Here is a 24,821-nt window from a genome sequence, read left to right as displayed (position 1 = left end):
TTTTGAAGCAACTCTCGCAGGTCGAGCATTTGAAAGTCTCTCATTGGTGTGAGTGACATGGTGTGCCAGCAGGCTGGCTGACTGAGTGAATCGTTTCCCACACAGAGTGCAAGTGAATGGCCTCTCCCCGGTGTGAGCTCGCTGGTATGTCCGTACGGAGGAAGAATGAGTGAATCTCTTCCCACAGACGGTGCAAGTAAACTGCCTCTCCCCAGTGCGAACTCGCTGGTGTATCAGCAAGTTGAATAAATTGCTGAATCCCTTCCCACACTCGGAGCAAGTGAACAGACTCTCCCCAGTGTGAACTTGCTGGTGAGCCACCAGGTTGGATGATCGAGTGAATCCCTTCCCACACTGAGAGCAGGTGAATGGCCTCTCCCCAGTGTGAACTCGGTGGTGTTTCCGCAGGGTGGATGAATCGCTGAATGCCTTCCCACACACAGTGCAGGAGAATGGCTTCTCCCCAGTGTGAACGCGCTTGTGTGGCAGGAGATTGGATGAATGAGCGAATCCCTTACCACACTCGGAGCAGGCAATTGGCCTCTCTCCAGTGTGACTGCGTTGATGAATCTCTAGCTCTGATCGAGATTTGAATCCCTTCCCACTGTCAGAACAGGTGAACGGTCTCTTACTGGTGTGAACTCGTTTGTGTTTCGATAAGTTGGATGAATTAGTGAATCTCTTCCCACACTCCGAGCAGGTGAATGTCCTCTCCCCAGTGTGATGGGGATCTGAATCCCTTCTCACAGTCACGGCATTTCCACAGTTTTTCCATGGTGCGGGTGTCCTTGGCTCTCTCCAGGTTGATCAGTTGAAGCCTCGCCTACACACAAACCGAATGTATGGTTTCCCCCCACTGTGAATGGAGGAATGCTTATGCAAGTGGTGTTTCTGGTTAAAGCTTGTTCCACTGTCAGTTCACTGGAACACTCTCACTCAGGCCTGTGTGTGTCTCATACTTTTCCAGTCACACTGATGTTTAAAATCCTTTTGAGATTTCTGTCTGCCAATTCTCCCCTTCTATAATCCTGTAAAAGGAGAACACAAAAGTCATTTCTATCAGTACAAGATAGAAATAAAAAATCACAAATTCCAGTTTCTGTGAATCCTTCTTTCATCTATCATTTCTCAAAGATCAACCCAGACACACACTCTCCATTCTCTCTGTGCTGTACCTAATATTCAACCAAACAATTCTCGTGAAGGACTGATTCATACTGCTCAACAGTTTCTACTCTACGCAGTCTCCTGGAATATATATAATTATGTGTCCATGTAACTGTTTGAAAATGTGTAATATGCTAGACTCAATTTCTTAATTAATTAATGCTATGGTGGCAGAGGATATGTGAAAGAATACTATTTAGACAGTGAGTGGTTTTAATCTGCATCTCTACCTATGTTTCCACATGAAATTTGATGGATACTTGAAGGAAATAAACTTGCACGGGTACAGTAGTATAGGGGAAATGCAAGTGACTGGGTGGCTCAAAGAGGCAGCACGGTAGCACAAGTGAATAGCACTGTAGTTTCACAGCGCCAGTGTCCCAGGTTTGATTCCCCGCTAGGTCATTGTCTGTGCGGAGTCTGCACGTTCTCCCCTGTGTCTGCATGGGTTTCCTCCGGGTGCTCCGGTTTCCTCCCACAGTCCAAAGACGTGCAGGTTAGGTGGATTGGCCATGATAAATTGCCCTTAGTGACCAAAAAGGTTAGATTGGGTTATTGGGTTACGGGGATAGGGTGGAAGTGAGGGCTTAAGTGGGTCAGTGCAGTCTCGATGGGCCGAATGGCCTCCTTCTGCACTGTGTGTTCTGTGCTCTGTGAATAAAGACTGGAGTTGCTGTTTGATCTCTGTATCGTGAGGACTATAAAGACATTCAGTACTATAATTTAAAAGTGGAAATAAATGATTGAGACAAAACCATAAATAATATATCAAATATGTACCACGTAACACCAGAATATCTCTGTCCCATATTAATTCATTGTCCCCTTAAATGTCAGCCATCTCAAGGGGAAATCCGCCTTTTAATTATGAATATTAGGAAAGAGACCACATTTTTAGCCAGACAAATAAATGTGCCAATGTGAGGGAGAAAAGGAAGTTAATGTGTTTAAGAGAGGAAGAGACCTGGGCCAACCTTTCTGTAGTCTGCACACTCCCTGGATTCACTTCCTTTCCCTCCAGTCCATGCAAGTCAACAATTGAAGCCTAGAATTGGAAAATAAATAAAAATGGGGAGAAGGGAAAATTTTACTCACAAATTTTACACACGGGAGGAGGTTTTAGTCTGTGTGAATCCCAATCTTCATTCATGATGGAGCAGCAGCTTTGCTGGTCTGTAATGAGCAACTTCACAAATCCCATATTCACACAATCCAGGAAGCTGCAGCCATTGGCACAAAGCCCGCGTTCTGATTGGCTGGGTGTTCAGAGTGCTTCCGTTCATCCAGCTCCTCCCATTGGTCAATCCCTTACATGAAGATAATGGGAAAGCAAATCCAGAGCTCACGTGGGGGTGGGAGACACTTTGACCTCCAGACGGGTGTTGAGCTGTTGTCCAATCCGCAGTATTCAGCTTCTGGAACCAATGGACCACGGTGTGCTGGGAACGTCCCTCTGAGGAGTTTTAACGTCACAAAGGACTCTGCCCGAGTCGCCCAATAGAAATCACTCTGCTCCGCGATGACGTCCACTGGCGCGCGGCCACGGTAGCCCTATCTCCACCCTTTGTCCCCCCCTTTCCCCCAACACCACCAGGAAAGAAGGTTTCCAGACTGCCGGTCAGAGCGAGCAGCCGCTCACTGACCCACCCTAGCTCCACAGCGGCTGCTGGTCCAAAACGACATCGGGAGCACTGCGCCTGCTCCGGACAGCAGCGCGTTCTGCGCTTGCGCGCTGGGCCGACAGCTCAGAGAGTGGGGGAGGGGACTTTGCAAAATGTCTTCCCATCATTTTCTTCCCAGTCCTGCAGTTTGATATGAAATGTCTTCCCATCATTTTCTTCCCAGTCCTGCAGTTTGATTTGAAACAGCATAGCATTGGTTTTTAGCTTCACACACAGGCTAAAACGTCATCCTCTGTTCAACATCTGTGAGTAAAATACTTTCATTCTCCCTCTGGGAAATACAGAGAGTTGTGGGAGTCTGGAACTGGAATTAGAGTCAAATCTGCTGAGGGGGAAATGCTGTCATTTTGTGGAACCTGTTTTTATTGTCTGAGATATTTAAAGTCAAATTTATCCTGTCCATGAAATGAAAATGAAATGAAATGAAAATCGCTTATTGTCACGAGTAGGCTTCAAATGAAGTTACTGTGAAAACCCCCTAGAACATAGAACATAGAACAGTACAGCACAGAACAGGCCCTTCGGCCCTCAATGTTGTGCCGAGCCATGATCACCCTACTCAAACCTACGTATCCACCCTATACCCGTAACCCAACAACCCCCCCTTAACCTTACTTTTATTAGGACACTACGGGCAATTTATCATGGCCAATCCACCTAACCCGCACATCTTTGGACTGTGGGAGGAAACCGGAGCACCCGGAGGAAACCCACGCACACAGGGGGAGGACGTGCAGACTCCGCACAGACAGTGACCCAGCCGGGAATCGACTAGCCGCAACATTCATAAGACCATTAGATATAGGAGCAGAATTCGGCCATTCGGTCCATCAAGTCTGCTCCGTCATTCAATCATGGCTGATAAGTTTCTCATTCCCATTCTCTTGGCCCTGATCCCCTTGTGTTTAAATATTGTTTGTCAGTCAATACACGATTTATTTATGTTGATTTACGTGAGCAACATGTTGAAAAATGAAATGAAAATCGCTTATTCTCACGAGTAGGCTTCAAATGAAGTTACTGTGAAAATCCCCTAGTTGCCACATTCCGGCGCCTGTTCGGGGAGGCTGTTACGGGAATCGAACCATGCTGCTGGCCTGCTTGGTCAGCTTTCAAAGCCAGCGATTTAGCCCTGTGCTAGATAGCCCCTAGTCAACACAGTGTTAACACAGTGGTTAGCACTGCTGCTTCACAGTGCCAGGGATCCGGTTTCCATTCCCAGCTTGGGTCACTGTCTGTGCAGAGTCTGCACTGGGTCTGCACTATCTCCCCGTGTCTGCAGAGGTTTCCTCCAGGTGCTCTAGTTTCCTCCCACAAGTCCCAAAAACATGCTTGTTAGGTGAATTCGACATCCTGAATTCTCCCTCTGTACCCGAACATACGCCGGAGTGTGGCGACTTTCGCAGTAACTTCATTGCAGTGTTAATGTAAGCCTACTTGTGACATTGATGAAGTTTATTATTTATTTGAATTTAAAAAATAAATAAAACATTATCCTGCAATTTAATCCATGGAAGTCCAACAGTGGAGATGGAGGCCATTCGACCTATCGAGTCTGCACTGACCCTCTGAAAGAGTACCCTACTTAGGCCTTATCCCTGTAACCTCAGTTAACCTGAATATCCTTGGACACCAAGGGCTAATTGTAACATGACCAAACCACCTTACATGCGCATCTTTACACACCAAGAGGCAATTTCCACATGCCCAATCCACGTAACCTGCAAATTCTTGGACAGTTGGGGATCTCTGGAAATGTGTTTATTTTCAGGTTATTAGCCCCTATGGAGATTGTAGAGCATTAATATATCTAGTTCTTGTAATGTACATATTAAATATATTATTTATGGCTGTGCAGTAAAGTTTATTTATAATTATTTCTCTTCTGTCAGACAGTACCGAAGCTACGTTACATATTTCCAGTCAGTCATTACAGTGGAGAAGGAGTCCATTCAGCACCTCGAGTCCATGCTGACTCTGTGCAGAGAATCAAATCAGTCCGATTCCCCCTCTATATCCCCATTCCTCTAGGTTTATTTCCTTAAATATCCATTTTGGAATTTTTGATGATCTCCTCTTCCGCCATTCTTGGACACGGTGAGTTCCATATAATGATCACTCACTGCCAAAATAAATGTCTTCATCAAACCACCTCTGTGTATCTAATGAAGTAATATCTCACACATTCTTGAGCCCACTAAAATACACTTATAAATTTAGACCAACTACTTGCATGAAGATTTTCCGATCCCTGTGTGCTGAAAAGGAAGTAGTGAGCATGGATCTAGATAAATGGCACCTTGAGAATTGGAAGTGTGTATATCAGGCACAGCAGAGTGAGAATGAACAGAGAGTGTGTGAGACGGTGATTTACAACTTTTGGGGAACAAGAGAGGAAAGAATTTTCCATAGAAACTAGAATTATCTGTTCTGAGTTTCTATCCTGGACTTGGACTGATGACTTTTGAAAATCTATTTTTATAGGATATTAAAAGGGAAGATATTTTCAATCACAAATCCCAAAACAAATGTCATGCCGTGATCTAGCACAGCCAATCGATTCATTGGGAGCTGAATATCATCAGACTTTGAATCTAGAGTGTGAAATATTTCTGTGTCAAAAGATTTTAATCACCAGTGACTGGAAAAGCACCGAGACACACACACACGCTCGAGCGAGAGTGTTCCAGTGAATGGACTGTGGAAAGAACTTTAACCAGTTACACAGCCTGAAGAAACATCACACCATTCACAGCGAGGAGAAACCATACACATGTTCCATGTGTGGGCAATGCTGATTGTCAAACCTGGAGAGACACAAGGACCCCCACATGATGGAGAAACTGTGGAAATGTAGGGACTGTGGGAAGGGATTTCTGTTCCCGTCTGCTCTTGAAACCCATCGACGCATTCACACTGGAGAGAGACCATTTACCTGCTCTGTCTGTGTAAAGGGATTCAGTGATTCATCCACCCTGCGGAAACATCAGCATGTGCATACCAAGGAGAGGCCGTTCACCTGCTCTGAGTGTGGGAAGGGATTCAGGGATTCATCACACCTGCTGACACACCAGCGAGTTCACACTGGGGAGAGGCCATTCACGTGCTCTGACTGTGGGAAGGGATTCAGGAATTCATCACACCTGCAGACACACCAGCGAGTTCACACCGGGGAGAGGCCATTCACCTGCTCTGCATGTGGGAGGGGATTCAGTCAGTCTTGCAACCTGGTTGTTCACCAACGCGTTCACACCGGGGAGAGGCCATTCACCTGCCCCGAATGTAGGAAAGGATTCAGCGATCCATCTGCCCTACAGAGACACCAACTTGTTCACACTGGGGAGAAGCCATTCACTTGCTCAGTGTGTGGGAAGGGATTCACTCAGTTATCCAATCTGCTGAGACACCGGAGAGTTCATAAGTGATTCCAGTGGCTGGATTCTGCTGTTAATCACATTTAGGACTAAACCGTGTTCTTTCTGACAGTTGGCGAAGAGGGAAGATCAGAGAGCTTCTGCTGGACTGGCTGATTTCATGACTTTGCTTCCAGTGGGCTGATGCTCTTTTGAGCCTGGGAGTGCACATTTCCACTCATTCAGTCCATCACATTCCTGCTGGTTCCTCGAGAACAATCCAGTGAGTCCCATTTCCCTGTTCCATCCCGGTAAGTGTATTTTCCACAAGTGTCCTTTCAAAATTATTCCATCATCTCTGTTTCTCCCTCACTCATGGGGTGTGTATTCCAGGTCATTACCACTCACTTGAGAGGCAGACAAAACAACGAGGTTAGGAGGTGGCCATTCTGCCCATCCTGATCATGCTGCCTGTTTCAAAGAGCTACCCAGTTAATCCCTTTTCCCTGCAATTTTCATTTCCTTCCTTTTGGAAAACAGTCTCTCAATGCAGGCAGCGGATTCCAAATCACAAAACCTCACTGTGTTTCCAAACAAATAATTCAGGAGAAAGTGTTTGGATTTTCAGAGTAGTCAACATGGTATCAAAGACATGGTTATTTCATAAAATTAAAACGTGAATCTTTATTAATGACTAAATGTACCATATGCAAATTTGTGGACCATTGAAAAGAAATGCATTTCTATAACACGTCTCATGACCGCAGGGCTTCCCAAAGCATTTTGCAGCCCATGGAGTACTTTTGAAGTGGAATCACTGTTGCAATGTGGGAAAATGTAGGGAGGCCTGGGGAGTCATTTTTAGTTTTAAAATTAATCTTGTTCATATTGTATTCACTGTTATAAGTAACAATGTCAAGGAAGCCATTTTATCTCCAATTTCTTTCAGCTGTTTCATTTAGTAACTCTTCTTTATTAAACTACATAAAGCCACTGATGATGAAGGTGATAATTAAGTTTTCACAGTAACTACATTGCAGCGTTAAACAGAAATTGAACTGGAGCAGCCACATTAATACTGTGGCTACCAGGGCAGGTCAAAGGCTAGAAATCCTACGGCGAGTAAATCACCTCCCGACCCCTCAAAGGCTGTCTACTATCTACAAGGCACAAGTAAGGAGTGGAATGGAATAATCTCCACTTGCTTGGATGAGTGCAGCTCCAACAGCACTCAATAAGCTCAACACCATCCAGGACAAAGCAGCCTGCTTGATTGCTCCCCCCTTCCTAAAACATTCAAACCCTGCACCACCGACAAAAAGTAGCAACCTTGTGTACCTCGACAAGATGCACTGCAGTAACTCACCAAGGTTCCTTAGGCAGCACCTTCCAAACCCACAACCAATACCATCTAGAAGGACAGGAGCAGCAGATACCTGGAAACCCCACCACCTGGAGGTTCCCCTCCAAGTCACTCACCAGCCTAACTTGGAAATATATCTCCGCTCCTTCACTGTCGCTGGGGCAAAATGCTGGAATTCCCTCCCTTACAGCACAGTGGGTGTACCTACCTGAAGGACGGCAGCGGTTGAAGAAAGCAACTCATCACCACTTTCTCAAGGGCAACTAGGGATGGGCAATAAATGCTGACCCAACCAGCAATGCCCACATCTAATAAAAATGAATTTAGAAATATAAGCCTATTTGTGACAATCAGAAAGATTATTAGATTATTATTCATAATGAACCTTGATTCGGCTTTGCTGAATGCTGCAAAACCCATTGTGCTACATGAGATGTGATCCGCAATTGGAGAATATTTGTTAAGCAATCCTGAATGTTGTAAGAATTACACTGGCACCCAATTTAAGATTATAATTTGGGCTTTCAGCGTGGTGCACTCCTGTGTTCCAGAAGCTACATCTGTAAATACACAGAGCCCTGATCTATACAGAAGAAGCTGGAAACACATATGCTTGAACTGAACAAAATAGTGACAGATGTGCTCAATTGGCTGGACTGTGGGCTTGTGACATGGAGCAAGGCCAGCAGCGTGGGTTCAATCCCCATACCGGCTGAGGTTATTCAGGAAGGCCCCTCCTTCTCAATCTTGCCCCTCGCCTGATAGTGATCCTCAGGTTAAATCACCACCAGTCAGCTCTATGATCATCTGGGACTATGGCAACTTGACATTTTACATGGTTCATTCCACAGGGAAATGCCCTGATTCAACCAGAGTCAACCTGCCTGGTTTGAATTTCAACAAAGCATGACTCATCAGTTAACTGGGACACTCTCCGTGGCAACGCCTCTCCGCGGCAACGCCTCTACCAATCAGAGTCCACTTACCAACAAATCAACAGTCTCTTCTCATGAAGTTTAAATTGTTGTTCCAATTAAATTTTCTATTCTTGTGAATGTCCTGATGAATGGAAGATGAAAAGCTTCAACTCTTTTGTCGATTACTGTTTGAATGAACTACCAGTCTGTAATGCTTGAGTAAGAAGTGAGCCTTCATTGAGTTACAATTACTTAATCAGTAGTTATAGTGAAAGGCTCAGTTTTATTTGATATAAAAATGTAAAAGCCTAATTGGTGTGTATGTAAAGAATGTGCAATGAGGATAAATGTACCTGCAAGAGAGACCTTCCAACTCTGACTCGTCTCACCATTTGAAACTGTATGAATAAGGAACTGTACAGAATCAGATAAAGGGATAGTATGAAACAGTTCAATTGTATTCCTATCAAAGATAATGAAGATGGTGATAAAAGTAATTGCCATCCAGTAATAAATTAACCTAGTGATCAAATTGACCAATTTTCATGTTACAACAAGCCCAGCTCTTGCCTTTGACAAGGTGCCACATAGGAGACTGTTAAACTAGTTAAGAGCCCATGGTGTTAATGGTAAGATCTTGGCATGGATAGAGGATTGGCTGACTGGCAGAAGGCTGATAAAGGGATATTTTTCAGGATTGCGGCCAGTGGTTTGCCTCGGGCGTCTGGGCTACGACCACAAATTTTCACAATATACCTTAATGATCTGGAAGAAAGAACTGGAGGCACTGTTGCTAAGTTTGCAGATAATACAAAGATCTGTAGGGAGACAGGTTGTATTGAGGGGGGCTGCAGAAGGATTTGGACAGGCTAGGAGAGTGAGTAAAAAAGTGACAGATGGAATACAATGTGGAAAAGTGTGAGGTTATGCACTTTGGAAGGAGGAATGGAGGCATAGACTATTTTCCAAATGGGGAAATGCTTACGAAATCAGAAGCACAAAGGGACTTGGGAGTCCTTATTCACGATTCTCTTAAGGTTGACGTGCAGGTTCAGTCGGCAGTTAGGAAGGCAAATGCAATGTATTCATGTTGAGAGGCTAGAATACAAGACCAAGGATGTACTTCTGAGGCTGTATATGGCTCTGATCAGACCCCATTTGCAGTATTATGAGCAGTTTTGGGCTCCGCGTCTAAGGAAGGAGGTGCTGGCCTTGGAAAGGGTCCAGAGGAGGTTCACAAGAATGATCCCTGGAATGAAGAGCTTGTTGTATGAGGGACGGTTGAGGACTCTGGGTCTGTACTCATTGGAGTTTAGAAGAATGAGGGGGATCTTACTGAATCTTACAGGATACTGCGAGGCTTGGGTAGAATGGACGTGGAGAGGATGTTTCCACTTGTAGGAAAAACTAGAACCAGTGGACACAATCTCAGACTAAAGGGACCATCCTTTAAAACAGAAATTCTTCAGCCAGAGGGTGGTGAATCTGGAACTCTATACCACAGAAGGCTACAGAGGCCAAATCACAGAGTGTGTTTAAGACACAGGTAGATCGATTCTTGATTAACAAGGGGATCAATGGTTATGAGGAGAAGGCATGAGAATGGTGATGAGAAAAATATCAGATATGCTTGAATGGTGGAGCAGACTTGATGGGCTGAGTTGCCTAATTCTCCTTCTATGTCTTATGGTGAGATAATGGTCACTTTGTAGGATAAAAATAGAGGCTCCAAAGGTCTTGTTAGCCAAGTGCTAAAGACTACCGAGGCCACGTTCCACAGAAATTGCTGTCAGAGAAGGAGCCTGAGAGGGTGAGGCTTCTACAGATTGGTCACCTGCATGATGTTGTGAAGGTCAATGTCTAAGTTGTTGAGTAAACCATTATCTTTGAATAAACTTATTTATCTTGGGGATCACTGCACAATTTTCAGTGCCAGTCACAACTCCTCAGATACTCGAGCTGTTCATTTCCAAATGCAACAAGACCTGGACAATATTCAGACTTGGGTTAATAAGTGGCAAGTAACATTCAAGCCAGTCAAGTGCCAGGCAATGGCCATTTCCAAAAAGAGAGAATCTAACCAATGCCCCTTGACATTCAATGGCATTACCACCTCTGAACAGTGCTAACCATCGTGCTGCCCATAAGTGTGATGGAATATTCTGCATTTGACTGAGTGGAGCTCCCAACAACACGCAAGAAGCTTGACACCATCCAGGACAAAGCAGCCCACTTGATTGGCACCCCATCCACAATATTCACTCCTTCCACTGCTAACAAACAGTGGCAATAGTGTGTAACATCTACAATATGCACTGGTGAAACTTACTAAAGCTCCTTACACAACACCTTTCAAACCCCCAACCACTATCATCCATGACAACAGATATATGAAAAAACCATCACCTGGAAGTTCACCTCCAAATCACTCACCATCCTAACTTGGAATTGTATTTCCATTCCTTCACTGTCACTAGGTCATAATTCTGAAACACCCTTCCTAAGAGCAGTGTGTGTGTGCCAATACCTCGGGTACTTCAGCGGTTCAAGAAGGAAGCTCACCACCACCTTCTTGAGGTCAAGGAGGGATGAGCAATAAATGTTGGCCTAGCCTGTTAATGCACATCCCTTGAATGAATAAAAAAAAAGAACTTTATTAGTGTCACCAGTAGGCTTTCATTAACACTGAAATGAAGTTCCTTTGAAAATCCCCTAGTCGCCACACTCCGGTGCCAGTTCGGGTACGCTGAGGGAGAATTCACCTAACAAGCACATCTTTGGGACTTGCGGGAGGAAGCCGGAGCGCCCGGAAGAAATCCACGCAGACACGGGGAGAATGTGTAGACTCCGCACAGACTCCGCAAGCCGGGAATTGAACCTGGGATCCTGGCGCTGTGAAGCAGCAGTGCTAACCACTGTGCTATCATTCCACCCCCTTTCACTTAAACTGTCCTGGGTATACACCATGCAGCCATCCTGAATCCTACCCCTGCCATTTCACATTATCCAATTCATTTCTTGGTTATAAATATCTACAATTCCCTTTCTCACAAGTCCCTATTATTTCTACAGCTGTTATAAAGCGAACAGGCTGCTACTGTTAAGTGACATTTAAACTACTAAATACAACTGTGACTTACTACACTTATTTTGCTTATCTCCAGACAAGCTAATTCCACATTTTCATCTTCTGAGCCAAGATAATTTCTCACCACTGTGTTGATCTCAAATGTGATCAACAGAACTAACCATACCCTTTAATCTCGTCCTATCCTCTGTCAACTACCCCAGAATATTCAGTTTCAAACCTGAGCAACTTTGCGATACCATGCACATTTATTTCTATCTCTGCCATCAGTTCATCTATCTTATTACAAATGCTGGTATATTCAGATAGAGAGCATTTAAATCTCTTTCTATCCTGTTTCCCTACTCTGACCCTCTGTTGCAGCATTATATTTGTACATATCTGATAACTTGGTTATCATTTCCTGTATTGCTACTTTGACTTTGCTCGTTAAATTTCAGTCTTTCCCCTCACCTCAACCCTGTTGCATCGCCAACCGGTTTGTTTAAATCTCTCTTTCGCCAGCCCTAATGTGATTCACCCGGGTTCCAGTCCCAATCTGGTTCAATTGAAGGTTAACCCAATGATACAACTCCCTCTTTCCCCACTCCTGACTCGGGGCTTTTCACAGTAACTTCATTTGAAGCCTACTCGTGACAATAAGCGATTTTCATTTCATTTCATTTCATTTGTGCCTTTTGAATCAAAAGTCATTTCTCCCACACGAATAACGCATTCGACATTTTGACCCCATTTACTCAAAGCAAATAGTAATCTGGAGGGTATTACTTTTTTGTCCGCTATGTAATTCAAATCTAAGCTGCTCATGCTCCCGAGGTAAACCTCTTGTTGTATTCTGCCTATGTTGCTGGAAACAACATCTATCACAATAACTACGCCAGCCCTCTCCTCTGTATTTTATGGAGCAGATCCCCCACCATTCATAATGCGGACTTCAGATTTTTACTTCTATGGTTCAAATTATAATCGGAGCACGTAAAATGAATTTGTATTCGACAATATCGCGTCGTAATGGTGATGTGACTACCCAGCATGCATTGAGAGGGTGAATATACCCTATATTCACCACAGGAGATCATCCGCTTTTGCTGGAGCGTGCGCAGTGCGGGTGTTGGCAGTGGTCGGACGTGTTGGTGTCGGAGCTGCAGGAAGAGCAGAAACTGATTGGAGATAGCAGGTAAGTGAGGTTAAATGGAAGCGGTGGGCGAGAGGGAAGGCTTCATAAACACCCGGTGCAGGAAGGGAAGCTTTAATAATACCGGATGAAGGCCTCATACCACAAATGAAAAGCTCGAGGTCCTGTGTTCGGACCGATTTTGCAGCCGCCATCTTGCACAATAGACGAAGTTGGAGCCATCTTTTTGGGGGGCACTGGACAGCAGAGCGCATGCACGGCCGCCATCTTTATTGGGGGCAATAGGATCCGCCATGAAACCAGGCTGGAGTTGGGTCAATCACGCTATAGTGGGAATAGGCGATCCTGTTGGTGATGTGAATGTCTGCTCAGAATCTCGGTTTGGGAATTAGTAAATAGTTTACTTCAGCCTCAGACAATTCCCAGGGAGAGGGCTGGAGTCAGTGGCTAACGAATTTGGACTGGGGACTGAAGACCAAGATCTCGCTCTGCCCCATATTTAAATAGAGGAAATCCAAGACCAGATGTCAAGCAAGTCACGAAGATGACCTGGTCCATCTAGAAAGTGGAGTTTGAGTGTTTGGGAAATTGTAGTTCAGTTGTAGGTTTATAAAATACCTCTCCATCGCTCTGTGTCTCCCACACCTTTTCCTGTCCCACTGCTCCCATTCTCGCTCTGTATCTCTCACTTCCCCTTTCTGCTTCTCTTATCACAGAATTCTCTACCCCGTAGTGTTGTGGATGCTCCATCATTGAATATATTTAAGGCTGAGATGGAGGGAATTGAGGACGGCATGGTGGTACAGTAGTTAGCACTGTTGCTTCACAGCGCCATGGTCCCATGTCTGATTCCCGCTTGTTCTCCCTGTGTCTGCAGGCATGTCCTCCCACAAGTCCCAAATAAGTTCCGTTTGGGGAACATTCCGAATTCTCCCTGAGAATTCTCCAACATGCACCGGAATGTGGCGACTAAGGACTTTTCACAACAACTTCATTGCAGTGTTAATGTAAACCTACTTGTGACAATAGTAAAGATTATTATTATTTTGGTCTCTTGGGAAGTCAAAAGGATCTGGGGAGCTGATGGGAAAGTGGAGTTGAAGATTAAGATCAGCCATGATTGTGCTGAATTGTGGAGCAGGCTCGATGGGCCGAATGTTCTATTTCTCCTATTATGTTGTTACAGACGTCAGAGTCTTGTCTCGGTTCACAGCGGTGGCAAGTTCCCTTCCCTGAAAGACATTGATGAACCAGTTGTTTTTCTACAACAATCCAGTAGCTTTCATGGTCATTTTTTCTTGGTGCCGGCCCCACAAATGACCAGATCCATTCAGCTCAATTTCAGAACCTGCCTTTGTATTTTTGTGGGTTCTCTCTCACTCCCTGTTTTCTGTTTTAAATCAATTTCACAGGGTGTGCGAAGGGGAGGATTTGCAATCAACAAACACAAAGCAAACCACGTCATAATCGGACAGAGTTCCCCACTTAGTTGCAAACTGTATATCGATGAATTTTTAACATGGAAGAAAACGGCAACAATCACAGTGAGGAGAAACCCTGGAAATGTGGAGACTGTGAGGAGGGATTTAAATCCCCATCTGAGTTGGAATCTCATCGTCGCAGTCACACTGGGGAGAGGCCGTTCACCTGTTTTGAGTGTGGGAAGGGATTCGCTCGATCATCCAACCTGCTGCAACACCAGTGGGTTCACAGTGTGGAGAGAACATTCACCTGTCCACAGTGTGGGAGGGGATTCACCCAATCCTCCCAGCTGCTGAGACACCAGCGAGTTCATAGTGGGGACAAACCATTCATCTGCCCCGAGTGTGGGAAGGGATTCACTCGCACATCAGGGCTGCTGACGCACCAGCGAGTTCACACTGGGGAGAGGCCATTCACCTGCTCCAAGTGTGGGAAGGGATTCGCTCAGTCATCCAACCTGCTGAAACACCAGCGAATTCACACTGAGGAGAGACCTTTTAAATGCCCAGACTGTGGGCAGTGCTATAAAAGTTCCCTGGACCTAATGCGTCATCAACTTGTTCACACTGATGAGAGACCGTTCAAGTGCTCTCACTGTGGATCTGGGTTCAGGCGATCAGAAGAACTCACTGTACATCTACGTATTCACACTGGGGAAAGACCGTTCACCTGCTCAGAGTGTGGGAAGCAATTTACTCAGTCATCTGCACTGCTGACGCACCAGCGAGTTCACACTGGGGAGAGACCATTCCCCTGCTCAGAGTGTGGGAACAGATTCACTGATTTATCCACCCTGCTGAAACACCAGAGTGTTCACACTGATGAGAGACCGTTTAAATGTCCAGACTGTCTAAAGTGCTATAAAAGTCCCCGGGAACTGATGTGTCATCAACGTGTTCACACCACAGAGAGACCATTTAAATGTCCAGACTGTGAAAAGTGCTATAAACGTTCTGGGGAACTGATCCGCCATCAACGCGTTCACACTGACGAGAGACCGTTCAGATGCTCTCACTGCGAGACAGGGTTCAGGGGAGCAGAACAACTCACTGCACACCAGAGAATTCACACTGGGGAGAGGCCATTCACCTGCTCCAAATGTGGGAGAGGATTCACTCAGTCATCCACACTGCTGCGACACCAACGCGTTCACACTGGGGAGAGACCATTCGCCTGCCCAGAGTGTGGGATGGGATTTACTACCTCATCCACCCTGTGCAAACACCAGCGAGTTCACAATGGACTACAGTGATTGGATTTTGTGGTTAATCATATCCACACTGAACCATGTTTATTGGGGTCTGTTTCTGCTGATGTTAATAAACTCCAGCCCATATATCTTCACTAATATTGTAGATAATAGTCAAATAAATCAGTTTTGTGCTAAACACGGTGTGTTGACTCTCTAACGTAAGTTAGTAAGTTTTTTGAAGTGTTCTCCTCTCCCCTGTCTCCTCCATCCTCACCTCCAACAACAGGTGCTCATGGGGTTTCTTTGTCACTAAGATTGAGACAATCTGATCAGCTGCCTCTGCTGCTTCCCTCCCTCCCACTAACCCACCAGGCCAAACCATTTCTACATTTCCTCAAATGTCTGAGTCCTGAACTCACATCTTTCTCCAGTTTCTCTATCTCCTTCCCTCTCAGAGCTCATCTTGTCCATGAGACCCACCTTCTGCTCCCTTGACCCTCTCCGCAAAAAAATGCTGACCATCCAACTTCCCCATGTGACTGATATCCTTAATGATTCTCTCTTAAATTCACTGTCATCAATCATCCTTTTTTTAAAAAAAAAGGTGTTCATCTGACCATCTTTGCAAACTAGCACCCCATCTCCAACCTGCCTATCCAAAATTCTTGGACTGTGGCCCCCAAGGATCTGTCCTCGGCCCCTCCTATTTCCCATCTACAAGCTGCCCCAAGGTGACATCATCCAAAAGCACCGTGTTAGTTTTCACATGTACACTGACAACACCCAGCTCTACCTCACCACTATCCCTCTCCATTCCTCCACTGTTACTCAATTATCAAACTGTTAATCCCACATCCAGTACTGGATGAGCAGAAAATTCTTCCAATTAAATATTGGGAAGACCGAATCCATTGTCTTCAGTCACCACCACAAATTCCCTTTTCCTAACTCCCGAGTCCATCCCTCTCCCTGGAAACTGTCTGAGGCTGAACCACAGTCTCCACAATCGCCGTGTCAGATTTGACCCCAAGACGAGTTTCTGACCACATATCCACACTATCACTAATACCAGATATTTCAATCTCCATACTGTCACCTGCCCCCCCCCCCCCCCCCCCCCCCCCCCCCCACACCCCAGCTCACCTGATACTGAAACCCTCATCCATGCCCCTGTTACATTTAGATTTGATGATTCCGATACATTCCTGACCAGCCTCTCCCATTCACCCCACCCCCACACAGAAATGTGAGATCATCCAAAACTCTGCTTCCTGACACCAACTGTTCACCAACAGCCCTGTGCTAACTGACTTTGCTCCTGGTCTGGTAATACCTCAATTTAAAAATTCACATCCTTGTTTCAAATTCCTCCCTAGCCTTGTCCCTCCTTATCTCTGTAATCTCTAATCGCACCCTCTCTGAGATGTCCGTACTCTTCTCATTCTGGCCTCTTCACATCTCTGATTTTAATAACTCCACCATTCGTGGCAGGACCTTGGTATGAAACTCTGAAATTCACTCCCCAGAAGCTCCGTCTCTCTCCTGATTAAAGATTGTTGTTAAAAGCTGCCTCTCCAATCATCCGTGTGTCCATCTGTTCAAATATCGCCCAATGTGACTCAGTGACAATGTTTTTCTTTATGAATCTCCCCTGAAACACATTGGGATGTTTTATTACATTAATCATGTTGTATAAATACAAGTTGTTGCTGTTTCATTACAGCCTGTTAAAGCAGAGTAAGTTTGCACAGCAATCAGATGAGTAACTGATGTTTTTTTGTGGTGTCAGTTAAAACGCGAATCTTGGTCCCGCTGGACCAGGAGATCTCTCCTGTGGATAGTGTGTGGAGCTGCTGAGCTCTCCTGAGCTGAGAGTGGAGCTGATTGAACTGTCGGGCCTGTCGTGTATCCAGTGTACACAAGTTACAAACCTTATCTCGTACTTTAATGTTCTCAGTATGTACACAGTCTATGCAAACCAATGGGTGAAATGTGGTCAGACACCCCACATTCTCAAACCAAGTGACAGAGACCATCCAATACAACGTCTATGGATTTCTCATCAATTTCCCAGATGTTTGTCACACTGAGTTTCTCACAGAAACTGTCTTCTACACAAGGGTTTCCAATCTTCGCTCTCGAAGAAAATGCTTTGGCGTCTTCAGCCACACAATGCTTTGTCTCGGATGTCTTCACCAAGGATCCAACTCCAGGATTTCAACTCTAATTTCTGCATTCCTCTGTCCTAGGTGACAATGTGCACTTAAGCTTCCAAACAGTCTCTGAAGTACCCAGCCTCACCCACAGGACACAACTGTCTCACAGGCTGTAGTAAGTTGTCAGCAACCTTTTGATCACCTCGGATATTCTCCTCGAGCCGACTTTAAAATTAGATCCTGCAGTAGTCTGTTTATTTCAAATCCTTTCTCTGCCTTTGATTTGAATTTCCCTGAACAGGACTTTGTTCAAATTCCCATTTTTTTTCTTTTGATTTGATAGTCTTCCTGGAACTCTACTTTGTTCCATTCATTTGTTTCTGGGACTTACTGAAATTTCTCAACTTTTCTGAAATCTGCTCTCTGCAGTCCCCTGTCTTGTGGCCAGCTCATCCTGACACTCGCTCACAGTGAACTTCAAAGTTCTTGCTGCCCCAATATAACGCTGGTAGCTGAGCAACAGTCTAGATTTTCTACACCTGTACATTTGCTTTACTTTCTGTATGCTGTAAATGGCAGAACCCTTAGGAACATTAACATACAGAGGGATCGAGGTGTGCAGGTCCACAGTTGCCTAAAAGTGGAAACGCAGGTGGCCAAGGTGATTAAGAAGGCATATGGTATGCTTGCCTTCATCAGCCGGGGCATTGATGTTTGAAACCTTTTGGAACAGGGAGCAAGGATTCCTATCTTGACTTTGAATCACTGATGCTAGTTATGTCCTAATGAATGGAGATATTTCCAACTGAAAATCCTTCCATTCCAATCCCTTGTAAACACATCAATCAAAACCATCACTGCCAGGACAGGATAGAAATTTTAAATTGATACTCTGGTTATCACACAACTTTCTCTCGCTAAATAATCTCTCCCTCAATGTTAACAAAACAAAGGAGATTGGCATCGACTTCAGGAAGCATAGTGGAGAACATGCCCCTGTCTACATCAATGGAATGATTTAGAAAGGGTCGAGAACTTCGGATTTACCAACCAGATTACCAACAACGTGTCCTCATCCCTCCCATGCCCATTAAGAAATCCCACCAACGACTCGACTTCCTGAGAAGACTAAGGAAATTTGGCATGTCAGCTGTGTCTCTCACCAACTTTTACAGATGCACCATAGAAAGCATTCTTTCTGGTTGTATCACAGCTTGGTATGGTTTCTGCTCTGCCCAAGACCGCAGGAAACTACAAAAGGTTGTGAATGTAGCCCAATCCATCATGCAAACCAGCCTCTTATCCACTGACTCTGTCTACAATTCCCGCTGCCTTGAAAAGGCAGCCAGCATAATTAAGGACCCCACGCACCCGGGTGGGTGCACCGTCAGGAAAAAGATACAAAGGGTGGCACAATGGCGCAGTGGTTAGCACTGCTGCCTACGGCACTGAGGACCCGGGTTCGATCCCAGCCCTGGGTCTCTGTCTGTGGGGAGTGTGCACATTCTCCCCGTGTCTGTGTGGGTTTCACCCCCACAATCCAATGTGCAAGGTCGGTGGATTGGCTATGCTAAATTGCCCTTAATTGGAAGAAAAATATATATTTTTTTAAAAAGCAAAAAGATACAAAAGTTTGAGGTCATGTACTACCCGACTCCAGAACAGCTTCTTCCCTACTGCTATCAGACTTTTGAATGGACCTACCTCATATTAAGTTTATCTTTTCTCCACACGCTAGCTATGACATTACATTATGTAGTCTCTCCTTCCTTTCCTATGTATGCTATGCGTTGTCTGTATAGCATGCAAGAAACAATACTTTTCACTGTATACCAATACATGTGACAATAATAAATTAAATTAAATTGCCCAGTTCTCCTCCCCAATGCTGCTGGCTCTCGGATTCTGTTTCACACTGCGCTATTTACCTCCATAATGTGTCACTCTGGTGTCTAAATCTTAAAACGTGAATTTAACAAATGATATTGCTAAACGGTGTTATAATTAATTCCAATGACGACCCACTTGTATTTTCTGTCCGGGTGGGTTCAATGCGCCCTCTCACGACCACCGGTCATACAGTGCCAGGAGTTCAGAGACTGGGTTCCCAACGATTAATGGCCGCTCCAGCTCCCACAAGCCTCCGCGCCTGGGAAACCGCTCCATTCATCGCGCGGACGTGCATGTTCAACCGTAAGATGTTGTGCGCATGTGCAAAGATTTGCGCTTTCTATTGATCAACAGTTGAGTGTGATAAGGGGTCAAAGTGTCTTCGGATTGATGTGACTTCCGCTTTCCCATTGTCTTCGTGCAGGTCATCGACTAACGGCAATTGTCAAGGGACCGGAAGAACTTTGTTCCTCCAGCCAATCAGAGCACGGCTTTGGGTGCATTCAGATTGAGCTTCACAGAAGAGTAAACCTCCTCCTGACTCCAAATCTGTGAGTGAAACACTGTCTTTCCTCCCCCTTTTCATTTACTCATTCTGGGGTTAAATTGTTGACTTGCAGGAACCGAAGGGAAAAGAACTGAATCCAGGGAGGGTGCAGACTCTGGGCAGATTGGCCCAGGTCTCTCTCCCTCAGCTTGACACATTTATTTTGTCTGCCTAAAAGGATGGCCTCTTTCCCAATGTTCAAAAGGGCTGGCATCCACAGAGATGGCTGACATTTAAGGGGACAGTATTTTCTTTAAATTTAGAGCACCCAATTCTTTTATTTCCCAATTAAAGGACAATTTAGCGTGGCCAATTCATCTAACCTGCACATCTTTTTGGGCTGTGGGGGCAAAACCCACGCAGATACAGGGAGAACGTGCAAACCCGACCTGGGGCAGCAGTGCTAACCACTACACCACCATGCTGCCCCGAGGAGATAGTAAATCAATGTAGGACCCAGCTATATCCAGTTTTGTAATATGGTACATATTAGATAGAGTATTTATAGTTAAGTAATGAAGTACTAATTATTAAATCATAGTGAGAATGTGGGAAGAATGTGTGGGATGGAGATAAACCAATTCAGGGGAAAGGGAGAGGAATATTATACAGAAACTAGCATTGTCTGTTCTGAATTTCTGTCCTGTACTTAGTGAAGACTTTTGTAAACTCCTTTTACAGGATGTCAGAAGGGGAGGATTTGCAGCCAGAAATCTCAAAATGCATCAAGACTTAACAGAGCCACTCGAATTACCAGAACCTGAATGCCATCAGTCTTTGAATCACGAAAGGGAAATTGTCTGTTTTGGCCATCACGTTAGTATGACTGGAAAGGCACCAAGAAACACAGATCTGAGTGAGAGTGTCCAGTGCACTGACTGTGGAGAGGGCTTTAACCAATTATACAGGCTGCAGAAATATCACACCATTTCCAGCGGGGAAGAGACCGTACACATGCTGTGTGTGTGGACCAGGCTTTAACTGATTGTCAAACTTGGAAAGACACAAAAACACCCGCACCATGGAGAAACCACGGGAAGTTGAGGACTATGGGAAGGATAGCCGTAACCCGTCTGCACTGGAAACTCATAAACCTGTTCACACTGGGGAGAGACCATTCGCCTGCTCCAAGTGTGGGGAAGGAGACTGCTCCCCTTCTGCCCTCAAGTTTCATCAATGCAGTCACACTGTGGAAAGACCGTTCATCTGCTCCGAGTGTGGGAAGGGATTTCTCCAGTCATCTGACCTGTGGAATCACCAGCAAATTCACATGAGGGAGAGGCCGTACACCTGCTCTGAGTGTGGGAAGGGATTCACTCAGTCATCCCACCTGCTGACACACCAGCAAGTTCACACCGGGGAGAAACCGTTCACCTGCTCCAAGTGTGGGAAACAATTCAATCATTCATCTGACCTTCTGAATCACCAACAAGTTCACACGGGGGAGCGACCGTTCACCTGCTCCGAGTGTGGAAAGGGTTTCACTCAGTCATCCCACCTGCTGATACACCAGCGAGTCCACACGAGGGAGCGACTGTTCAACTGCTCCGAGTGTGGGAAGTGTTTTATTCAATCCTCACACCTAGTGACACATCAGGGGGTTCACAGCAGCGAGAGGCCATTCACCTGCTCCGAGTGTGGGAAGCGTTTTATTCAATTATCGCACCTAGTGACACACCAGGGAGTCCACACAAGGGACAGGCCATTCACATGCTCCGAGTGTGGGAAACGTTTTATTCAATCATCTCACCTAGCATCACATCAGGGGGTTCACAGCAGGGAGAGGCCATTCACCTGCTCCGAGTGTGGGAAACGTTTTATTCAATCATCTCATCTAGCATCACACCAGGAGGTTCACACCAGGGAGAGGACATTCACCTGCCATGAGTGTGGGAGGGGATTCATTCAGTTATCGGACCTGCAGAATCACCAGCAACTTCACACTGGGGAGAGGCCATTTTCCTGCTCTGAATGTGGGAAGGGATTCACTCGTTCAGCCAACCTGCAAGCACACCAACGCGTTCACACCAGGGAGAGACCATTCACCTGCTCTGGATGTGGGAAGGGATTCGCTCTTTCATCTGATCTGCAGAGTCACCAGCAAGTTCATACCGGGGAAAGGCCATTCACCTGCTCTGAGTGTGGGAAGGGATTCATTCAGTCATCCCACCTACAGACACACCAGAAAGTTCACAAAGATTAACAGAGGAATTTACTCAGTCATCCCACCTGCTGAGACACCAGCAAGTCAATAAGTGATGACCGGGACTGGATTCTGCTGTTTTTGCTGCTGTTAATTACATCCAGGACTGAACCATATTCATTCTGACACTTGGTGAAGGGGAGAGTTGGAGGGTTTCTTTCTGCTGGACTGGCTGGTGTCAGACTTTGCTTCCAGTGGGCAGATGCTGAGCCTGGGAGAGCACATTTCCACTCAAATGATCCACAAAAGCTGCTGAAGGACATTTATTTTATCCTGGACAGTAAATAGTGTTTTTAATAACACTACAGGTATATCTAACATAAATACATTTGTCTCTGTTGCATTGAGTCTGCAGCACAGGGCCAGGACAATCGGATCAATTGATCTGTGTCAATATTTATGCTCCACATGAACCTCCACCCACCCCTCTACATGTCCCCCCCCATCAGCATCTCCTTCTATTCCTTTCACCCTCATGTATTTATCTAGTTCCCCTTCAATGTATTCACGCTGTTCATCTCAAGCTCTTTTTAAAAAATTTTAGAGTACCCAATTCATTTTTCCCAATTAAGGGGTAATTTAGTGTGGCCAATCCACCTACCCTGCCCATCTTTGGGTTGTGGGGGCTAAACCCACGCAAACAAGAGGAGAATGATCATACTCCACACGGTAGTGACCCAGAGCCGGGATTGAACCTGGGATCTGGCGCCGTGATGCAGCAATTCTAACCACTGCGCCACCGTGGTGCCCGAACGCCTGCATATTCTTAATGACTCCCATCAGTTCACCCTTCAGTCGTCTCCTTTCTAGTGAAAGGCAGCCGTAACCTTTCCTGAGGGTTAAATATTATTCTTGTGAACATTTGTTGCAACTTCTCCAGTGTCTCTATTCTTTTTTTCTAAATGAAGATCACCAATGTTGACAGAGCTCCCAGTGCAGTCGAACCAGGGCTCAAAACCAGTTGAACATAACCTCCCTGCTTTTCAATTCTATCCCTCTGGAATGGGAACCTATATATGGGTCCCACACTTTTGAAAAGATGTGACGTTTTCAGAGAGATTGCAGAGGAGATTTATGAGGACACCAGGAATGAGGGACGTCAGTTAGTTGGAGTGACTGGAGCAGCTGAAATTCCTCTCTTTATATCACACAGTCAGTCAGCAGAGAAGGAGGCCACTCAGCCCATCCTGGCATAAAGGAAGATGGTTGTGGTTGTTGGAGGTCAATCATCTCACCTCCAGGACATCACTGAATGAGTTCCTCAGGGTAGTGTCCTTGGTCCCACCATCTTCAGCTACTTGATCAATTACCTTCCTTCCATCATAATGTCAGAAGTGGGGATTTTGCAGATCACTGCACAATATTCAGCACCATTCAGAGCTCCTCAGATACTGATGCAGTCTATGTCCAAATGCAGCAAGATCAGGACAATATCCAGGCTTGAGCTAATGTGTGGGAAGGAACATGTGGGTCACACAATTGCTAGACAATCACCAGACAAGGCCCAAAACTATAAGAAACTACAGAGAAACATGAACACAGCCCAGTCCATCTGGCGAAATCTCCTCCCATCCATTGACTCCATCTACACCTCCCGCTGCCTTGAGAAAGCAGGAAGCATAATCAAAGACCCCTTTCCCACCCGGGTTATTCTCTCTTCCATCGGCCAGGAGATACGATGGTCTGAGAACAGCACTAACAGGTTCAAAAACAGTTTCTTCCCTGTGTTACCAGACTCCTGAATGGCCCTCATGTGGATTGAACTGATCTCTTCACACACCTTCTCTACTGAGTAGTACTACACTCCATATGCTTCACCTGGTGCCTGTGACTATGTATTTACATTGTGTAATTATGTATGTCCTATGTTTTTTCCATCTGTGGAAAGATCTTTATGGACTGTACGCAGAACAATACCTCAGTACACGTGACAATAAATCCAATCCAATCTCCAACAAAAGAGTATCTGACCATTACCCTTCATATTCAATGGCTGAATCCCCCACTACACCTTAGAGGTTACCATTGATCAGAAGCTGAATTGGACTTGCCACATAAATACTATGGCTGCAAGAGCAGGTCACAGGCTAGCAATCCTGGGGTGTCTATCTCACCTCCTGACTCCTCAAAGCCTGTCTGGCATCTACAAGGAAGAAGTCAGGAGTGTGATGGAATACTCTCCCCTTGTCTGGATGAGTGCAGCTACAACTACACTCAAGAAACTTGGCATAACCCATAACAAATCAACCCGCTTGATTGGCATCTTTTCCACATTCACTGCCCCCACCACTGATGCACAATAGTAGCTGCGTGTACCATCTACAAGATGTGCTGCAGAAACTCACTAAGGCTCCTTCAGCAGCACCTTCCAAACTCTCAACATCTGCCAATTAATGATAAAAATATTTATTAGTGTCACAAGTCAGCTTACACTAACACTGCAATGAAGTTACTGTGAAAATTCCCTAGTCGCCACATTCTGGCGCCTGTTCGGGTACACTGAGGGAGAATTCAGAATGTCCAATTCACCTAACAGCATATCTTTCAGGACTTGTGGGAGGAAACCGAACCACTTGGAGGAAACCCACGCAGACACGGGGAGAACGTGCAGACTCGGCACAGACAGTGACCCAAGCCAGGAATCGA

The 24,821-nt window shown here is 45.4% G+C and overlaps 2 protein-coding genes across 6 annotated transcripts in view; both read left to right on the top strand.

Annotated features, from left to right (window-relative positions):
* The first annotated feature begins 2,960 nt into the window (after window positions 1-2,960).
* LOC119961270 (zinc finger protein 23-like) lies at window positions 2,961-15,575 on the top strand. 5 transcript variants are annotated; one of them, XR_005459635.1, is made up of 3 exons: window positions 2,961-3,094; window positions 4,746-4,946; window positions 5,334-5,864. XR_005459635.1 is itself a non-coding variant. In XM_038788699.1 (3 exons), the coding sequence occupies exon 3, from the start codon at window positions 14,225-14,227 to the stop codon at window positions 15,437-15,439; it is 1,215 nt and encodes a 404-aa protein (XP_038644627.1). In that variant the 5' UTR covers window positions 2,961-3,094; window positions 12,642-12,747; window positions 14,118-14,224; the 3' UTR covers window positions 15,440-15,575. The 5 variants fall into 5 exon arrangements, 2 of the variants coding, with proteins under 2 accessions (XP_038644627.1, XP_038644628.1); XR_005459634.1 differs by having other exon boundaries at window positions 4,742-4,946; XM_038788699.1 differs by lacking the exons at window positions 4,746-4,946; window positions 5,334-5,864 and adding exons at window positions 12,642-12,747; window positions 14,118-15,575.
* Window positions 5,940-24,821, top strand: part of LOC119961267 (zinc finger protein 850-like) — a 34,819-nt gene continuing 15,937 nt past the window's right edge. The window contains exons 1-4 of the mRNA XM_038788698.1: window positions 5,940-6,513; window positions 17,629-17,710; window positions 19,850-19,976; window positions 20,654-22,174. Of these exons, the coding sequence (XP_038644626.1) occupies window positions 20,994-22,174 (1,181 nt within the window). The 5' untranslated portion in view covers window positions 5,940-6,513; window positions 17,629-17,710; window positions 19,850-19,976; window positions 20,654-20,993. The remainder of the gene's footprint in view (window positions 6,514-17,628; window positions 17,711-19,849; window positions 19,977-20,653; window positions 22,175-24,821) is intronic.

Source organism: Scyliorhinus canicula, unplaced genomic scaffold (genome assembly GCF_902713615.1).
Source record: "Scyliorhinus canicula unplaced genomic scaffold, sScyCan1.1, whole genome shotgun sequence".
Classification (NCBI taxonomy): domain Eukaryota; kingdom Metazoa; phylum Chordata; class Chondrichthyes; order Carcharhiniformes; family Scyliorhinidae; genus Scyliorhinus; species Scyliorhinus canicula.
This window is presented reverse-complemented; position numbering and strand designations above follow the sequence as displayed.

Bases quoted from the DNA above. Each gene is read 5' to 3' on its own strand.
- LOC119961270 (XM_038788700.1), top strand. From the start codon at position 14,225: ATGGAAGAAAACGGCAACAATCACAGTGAGGAGAAACCCTGGAAATGT.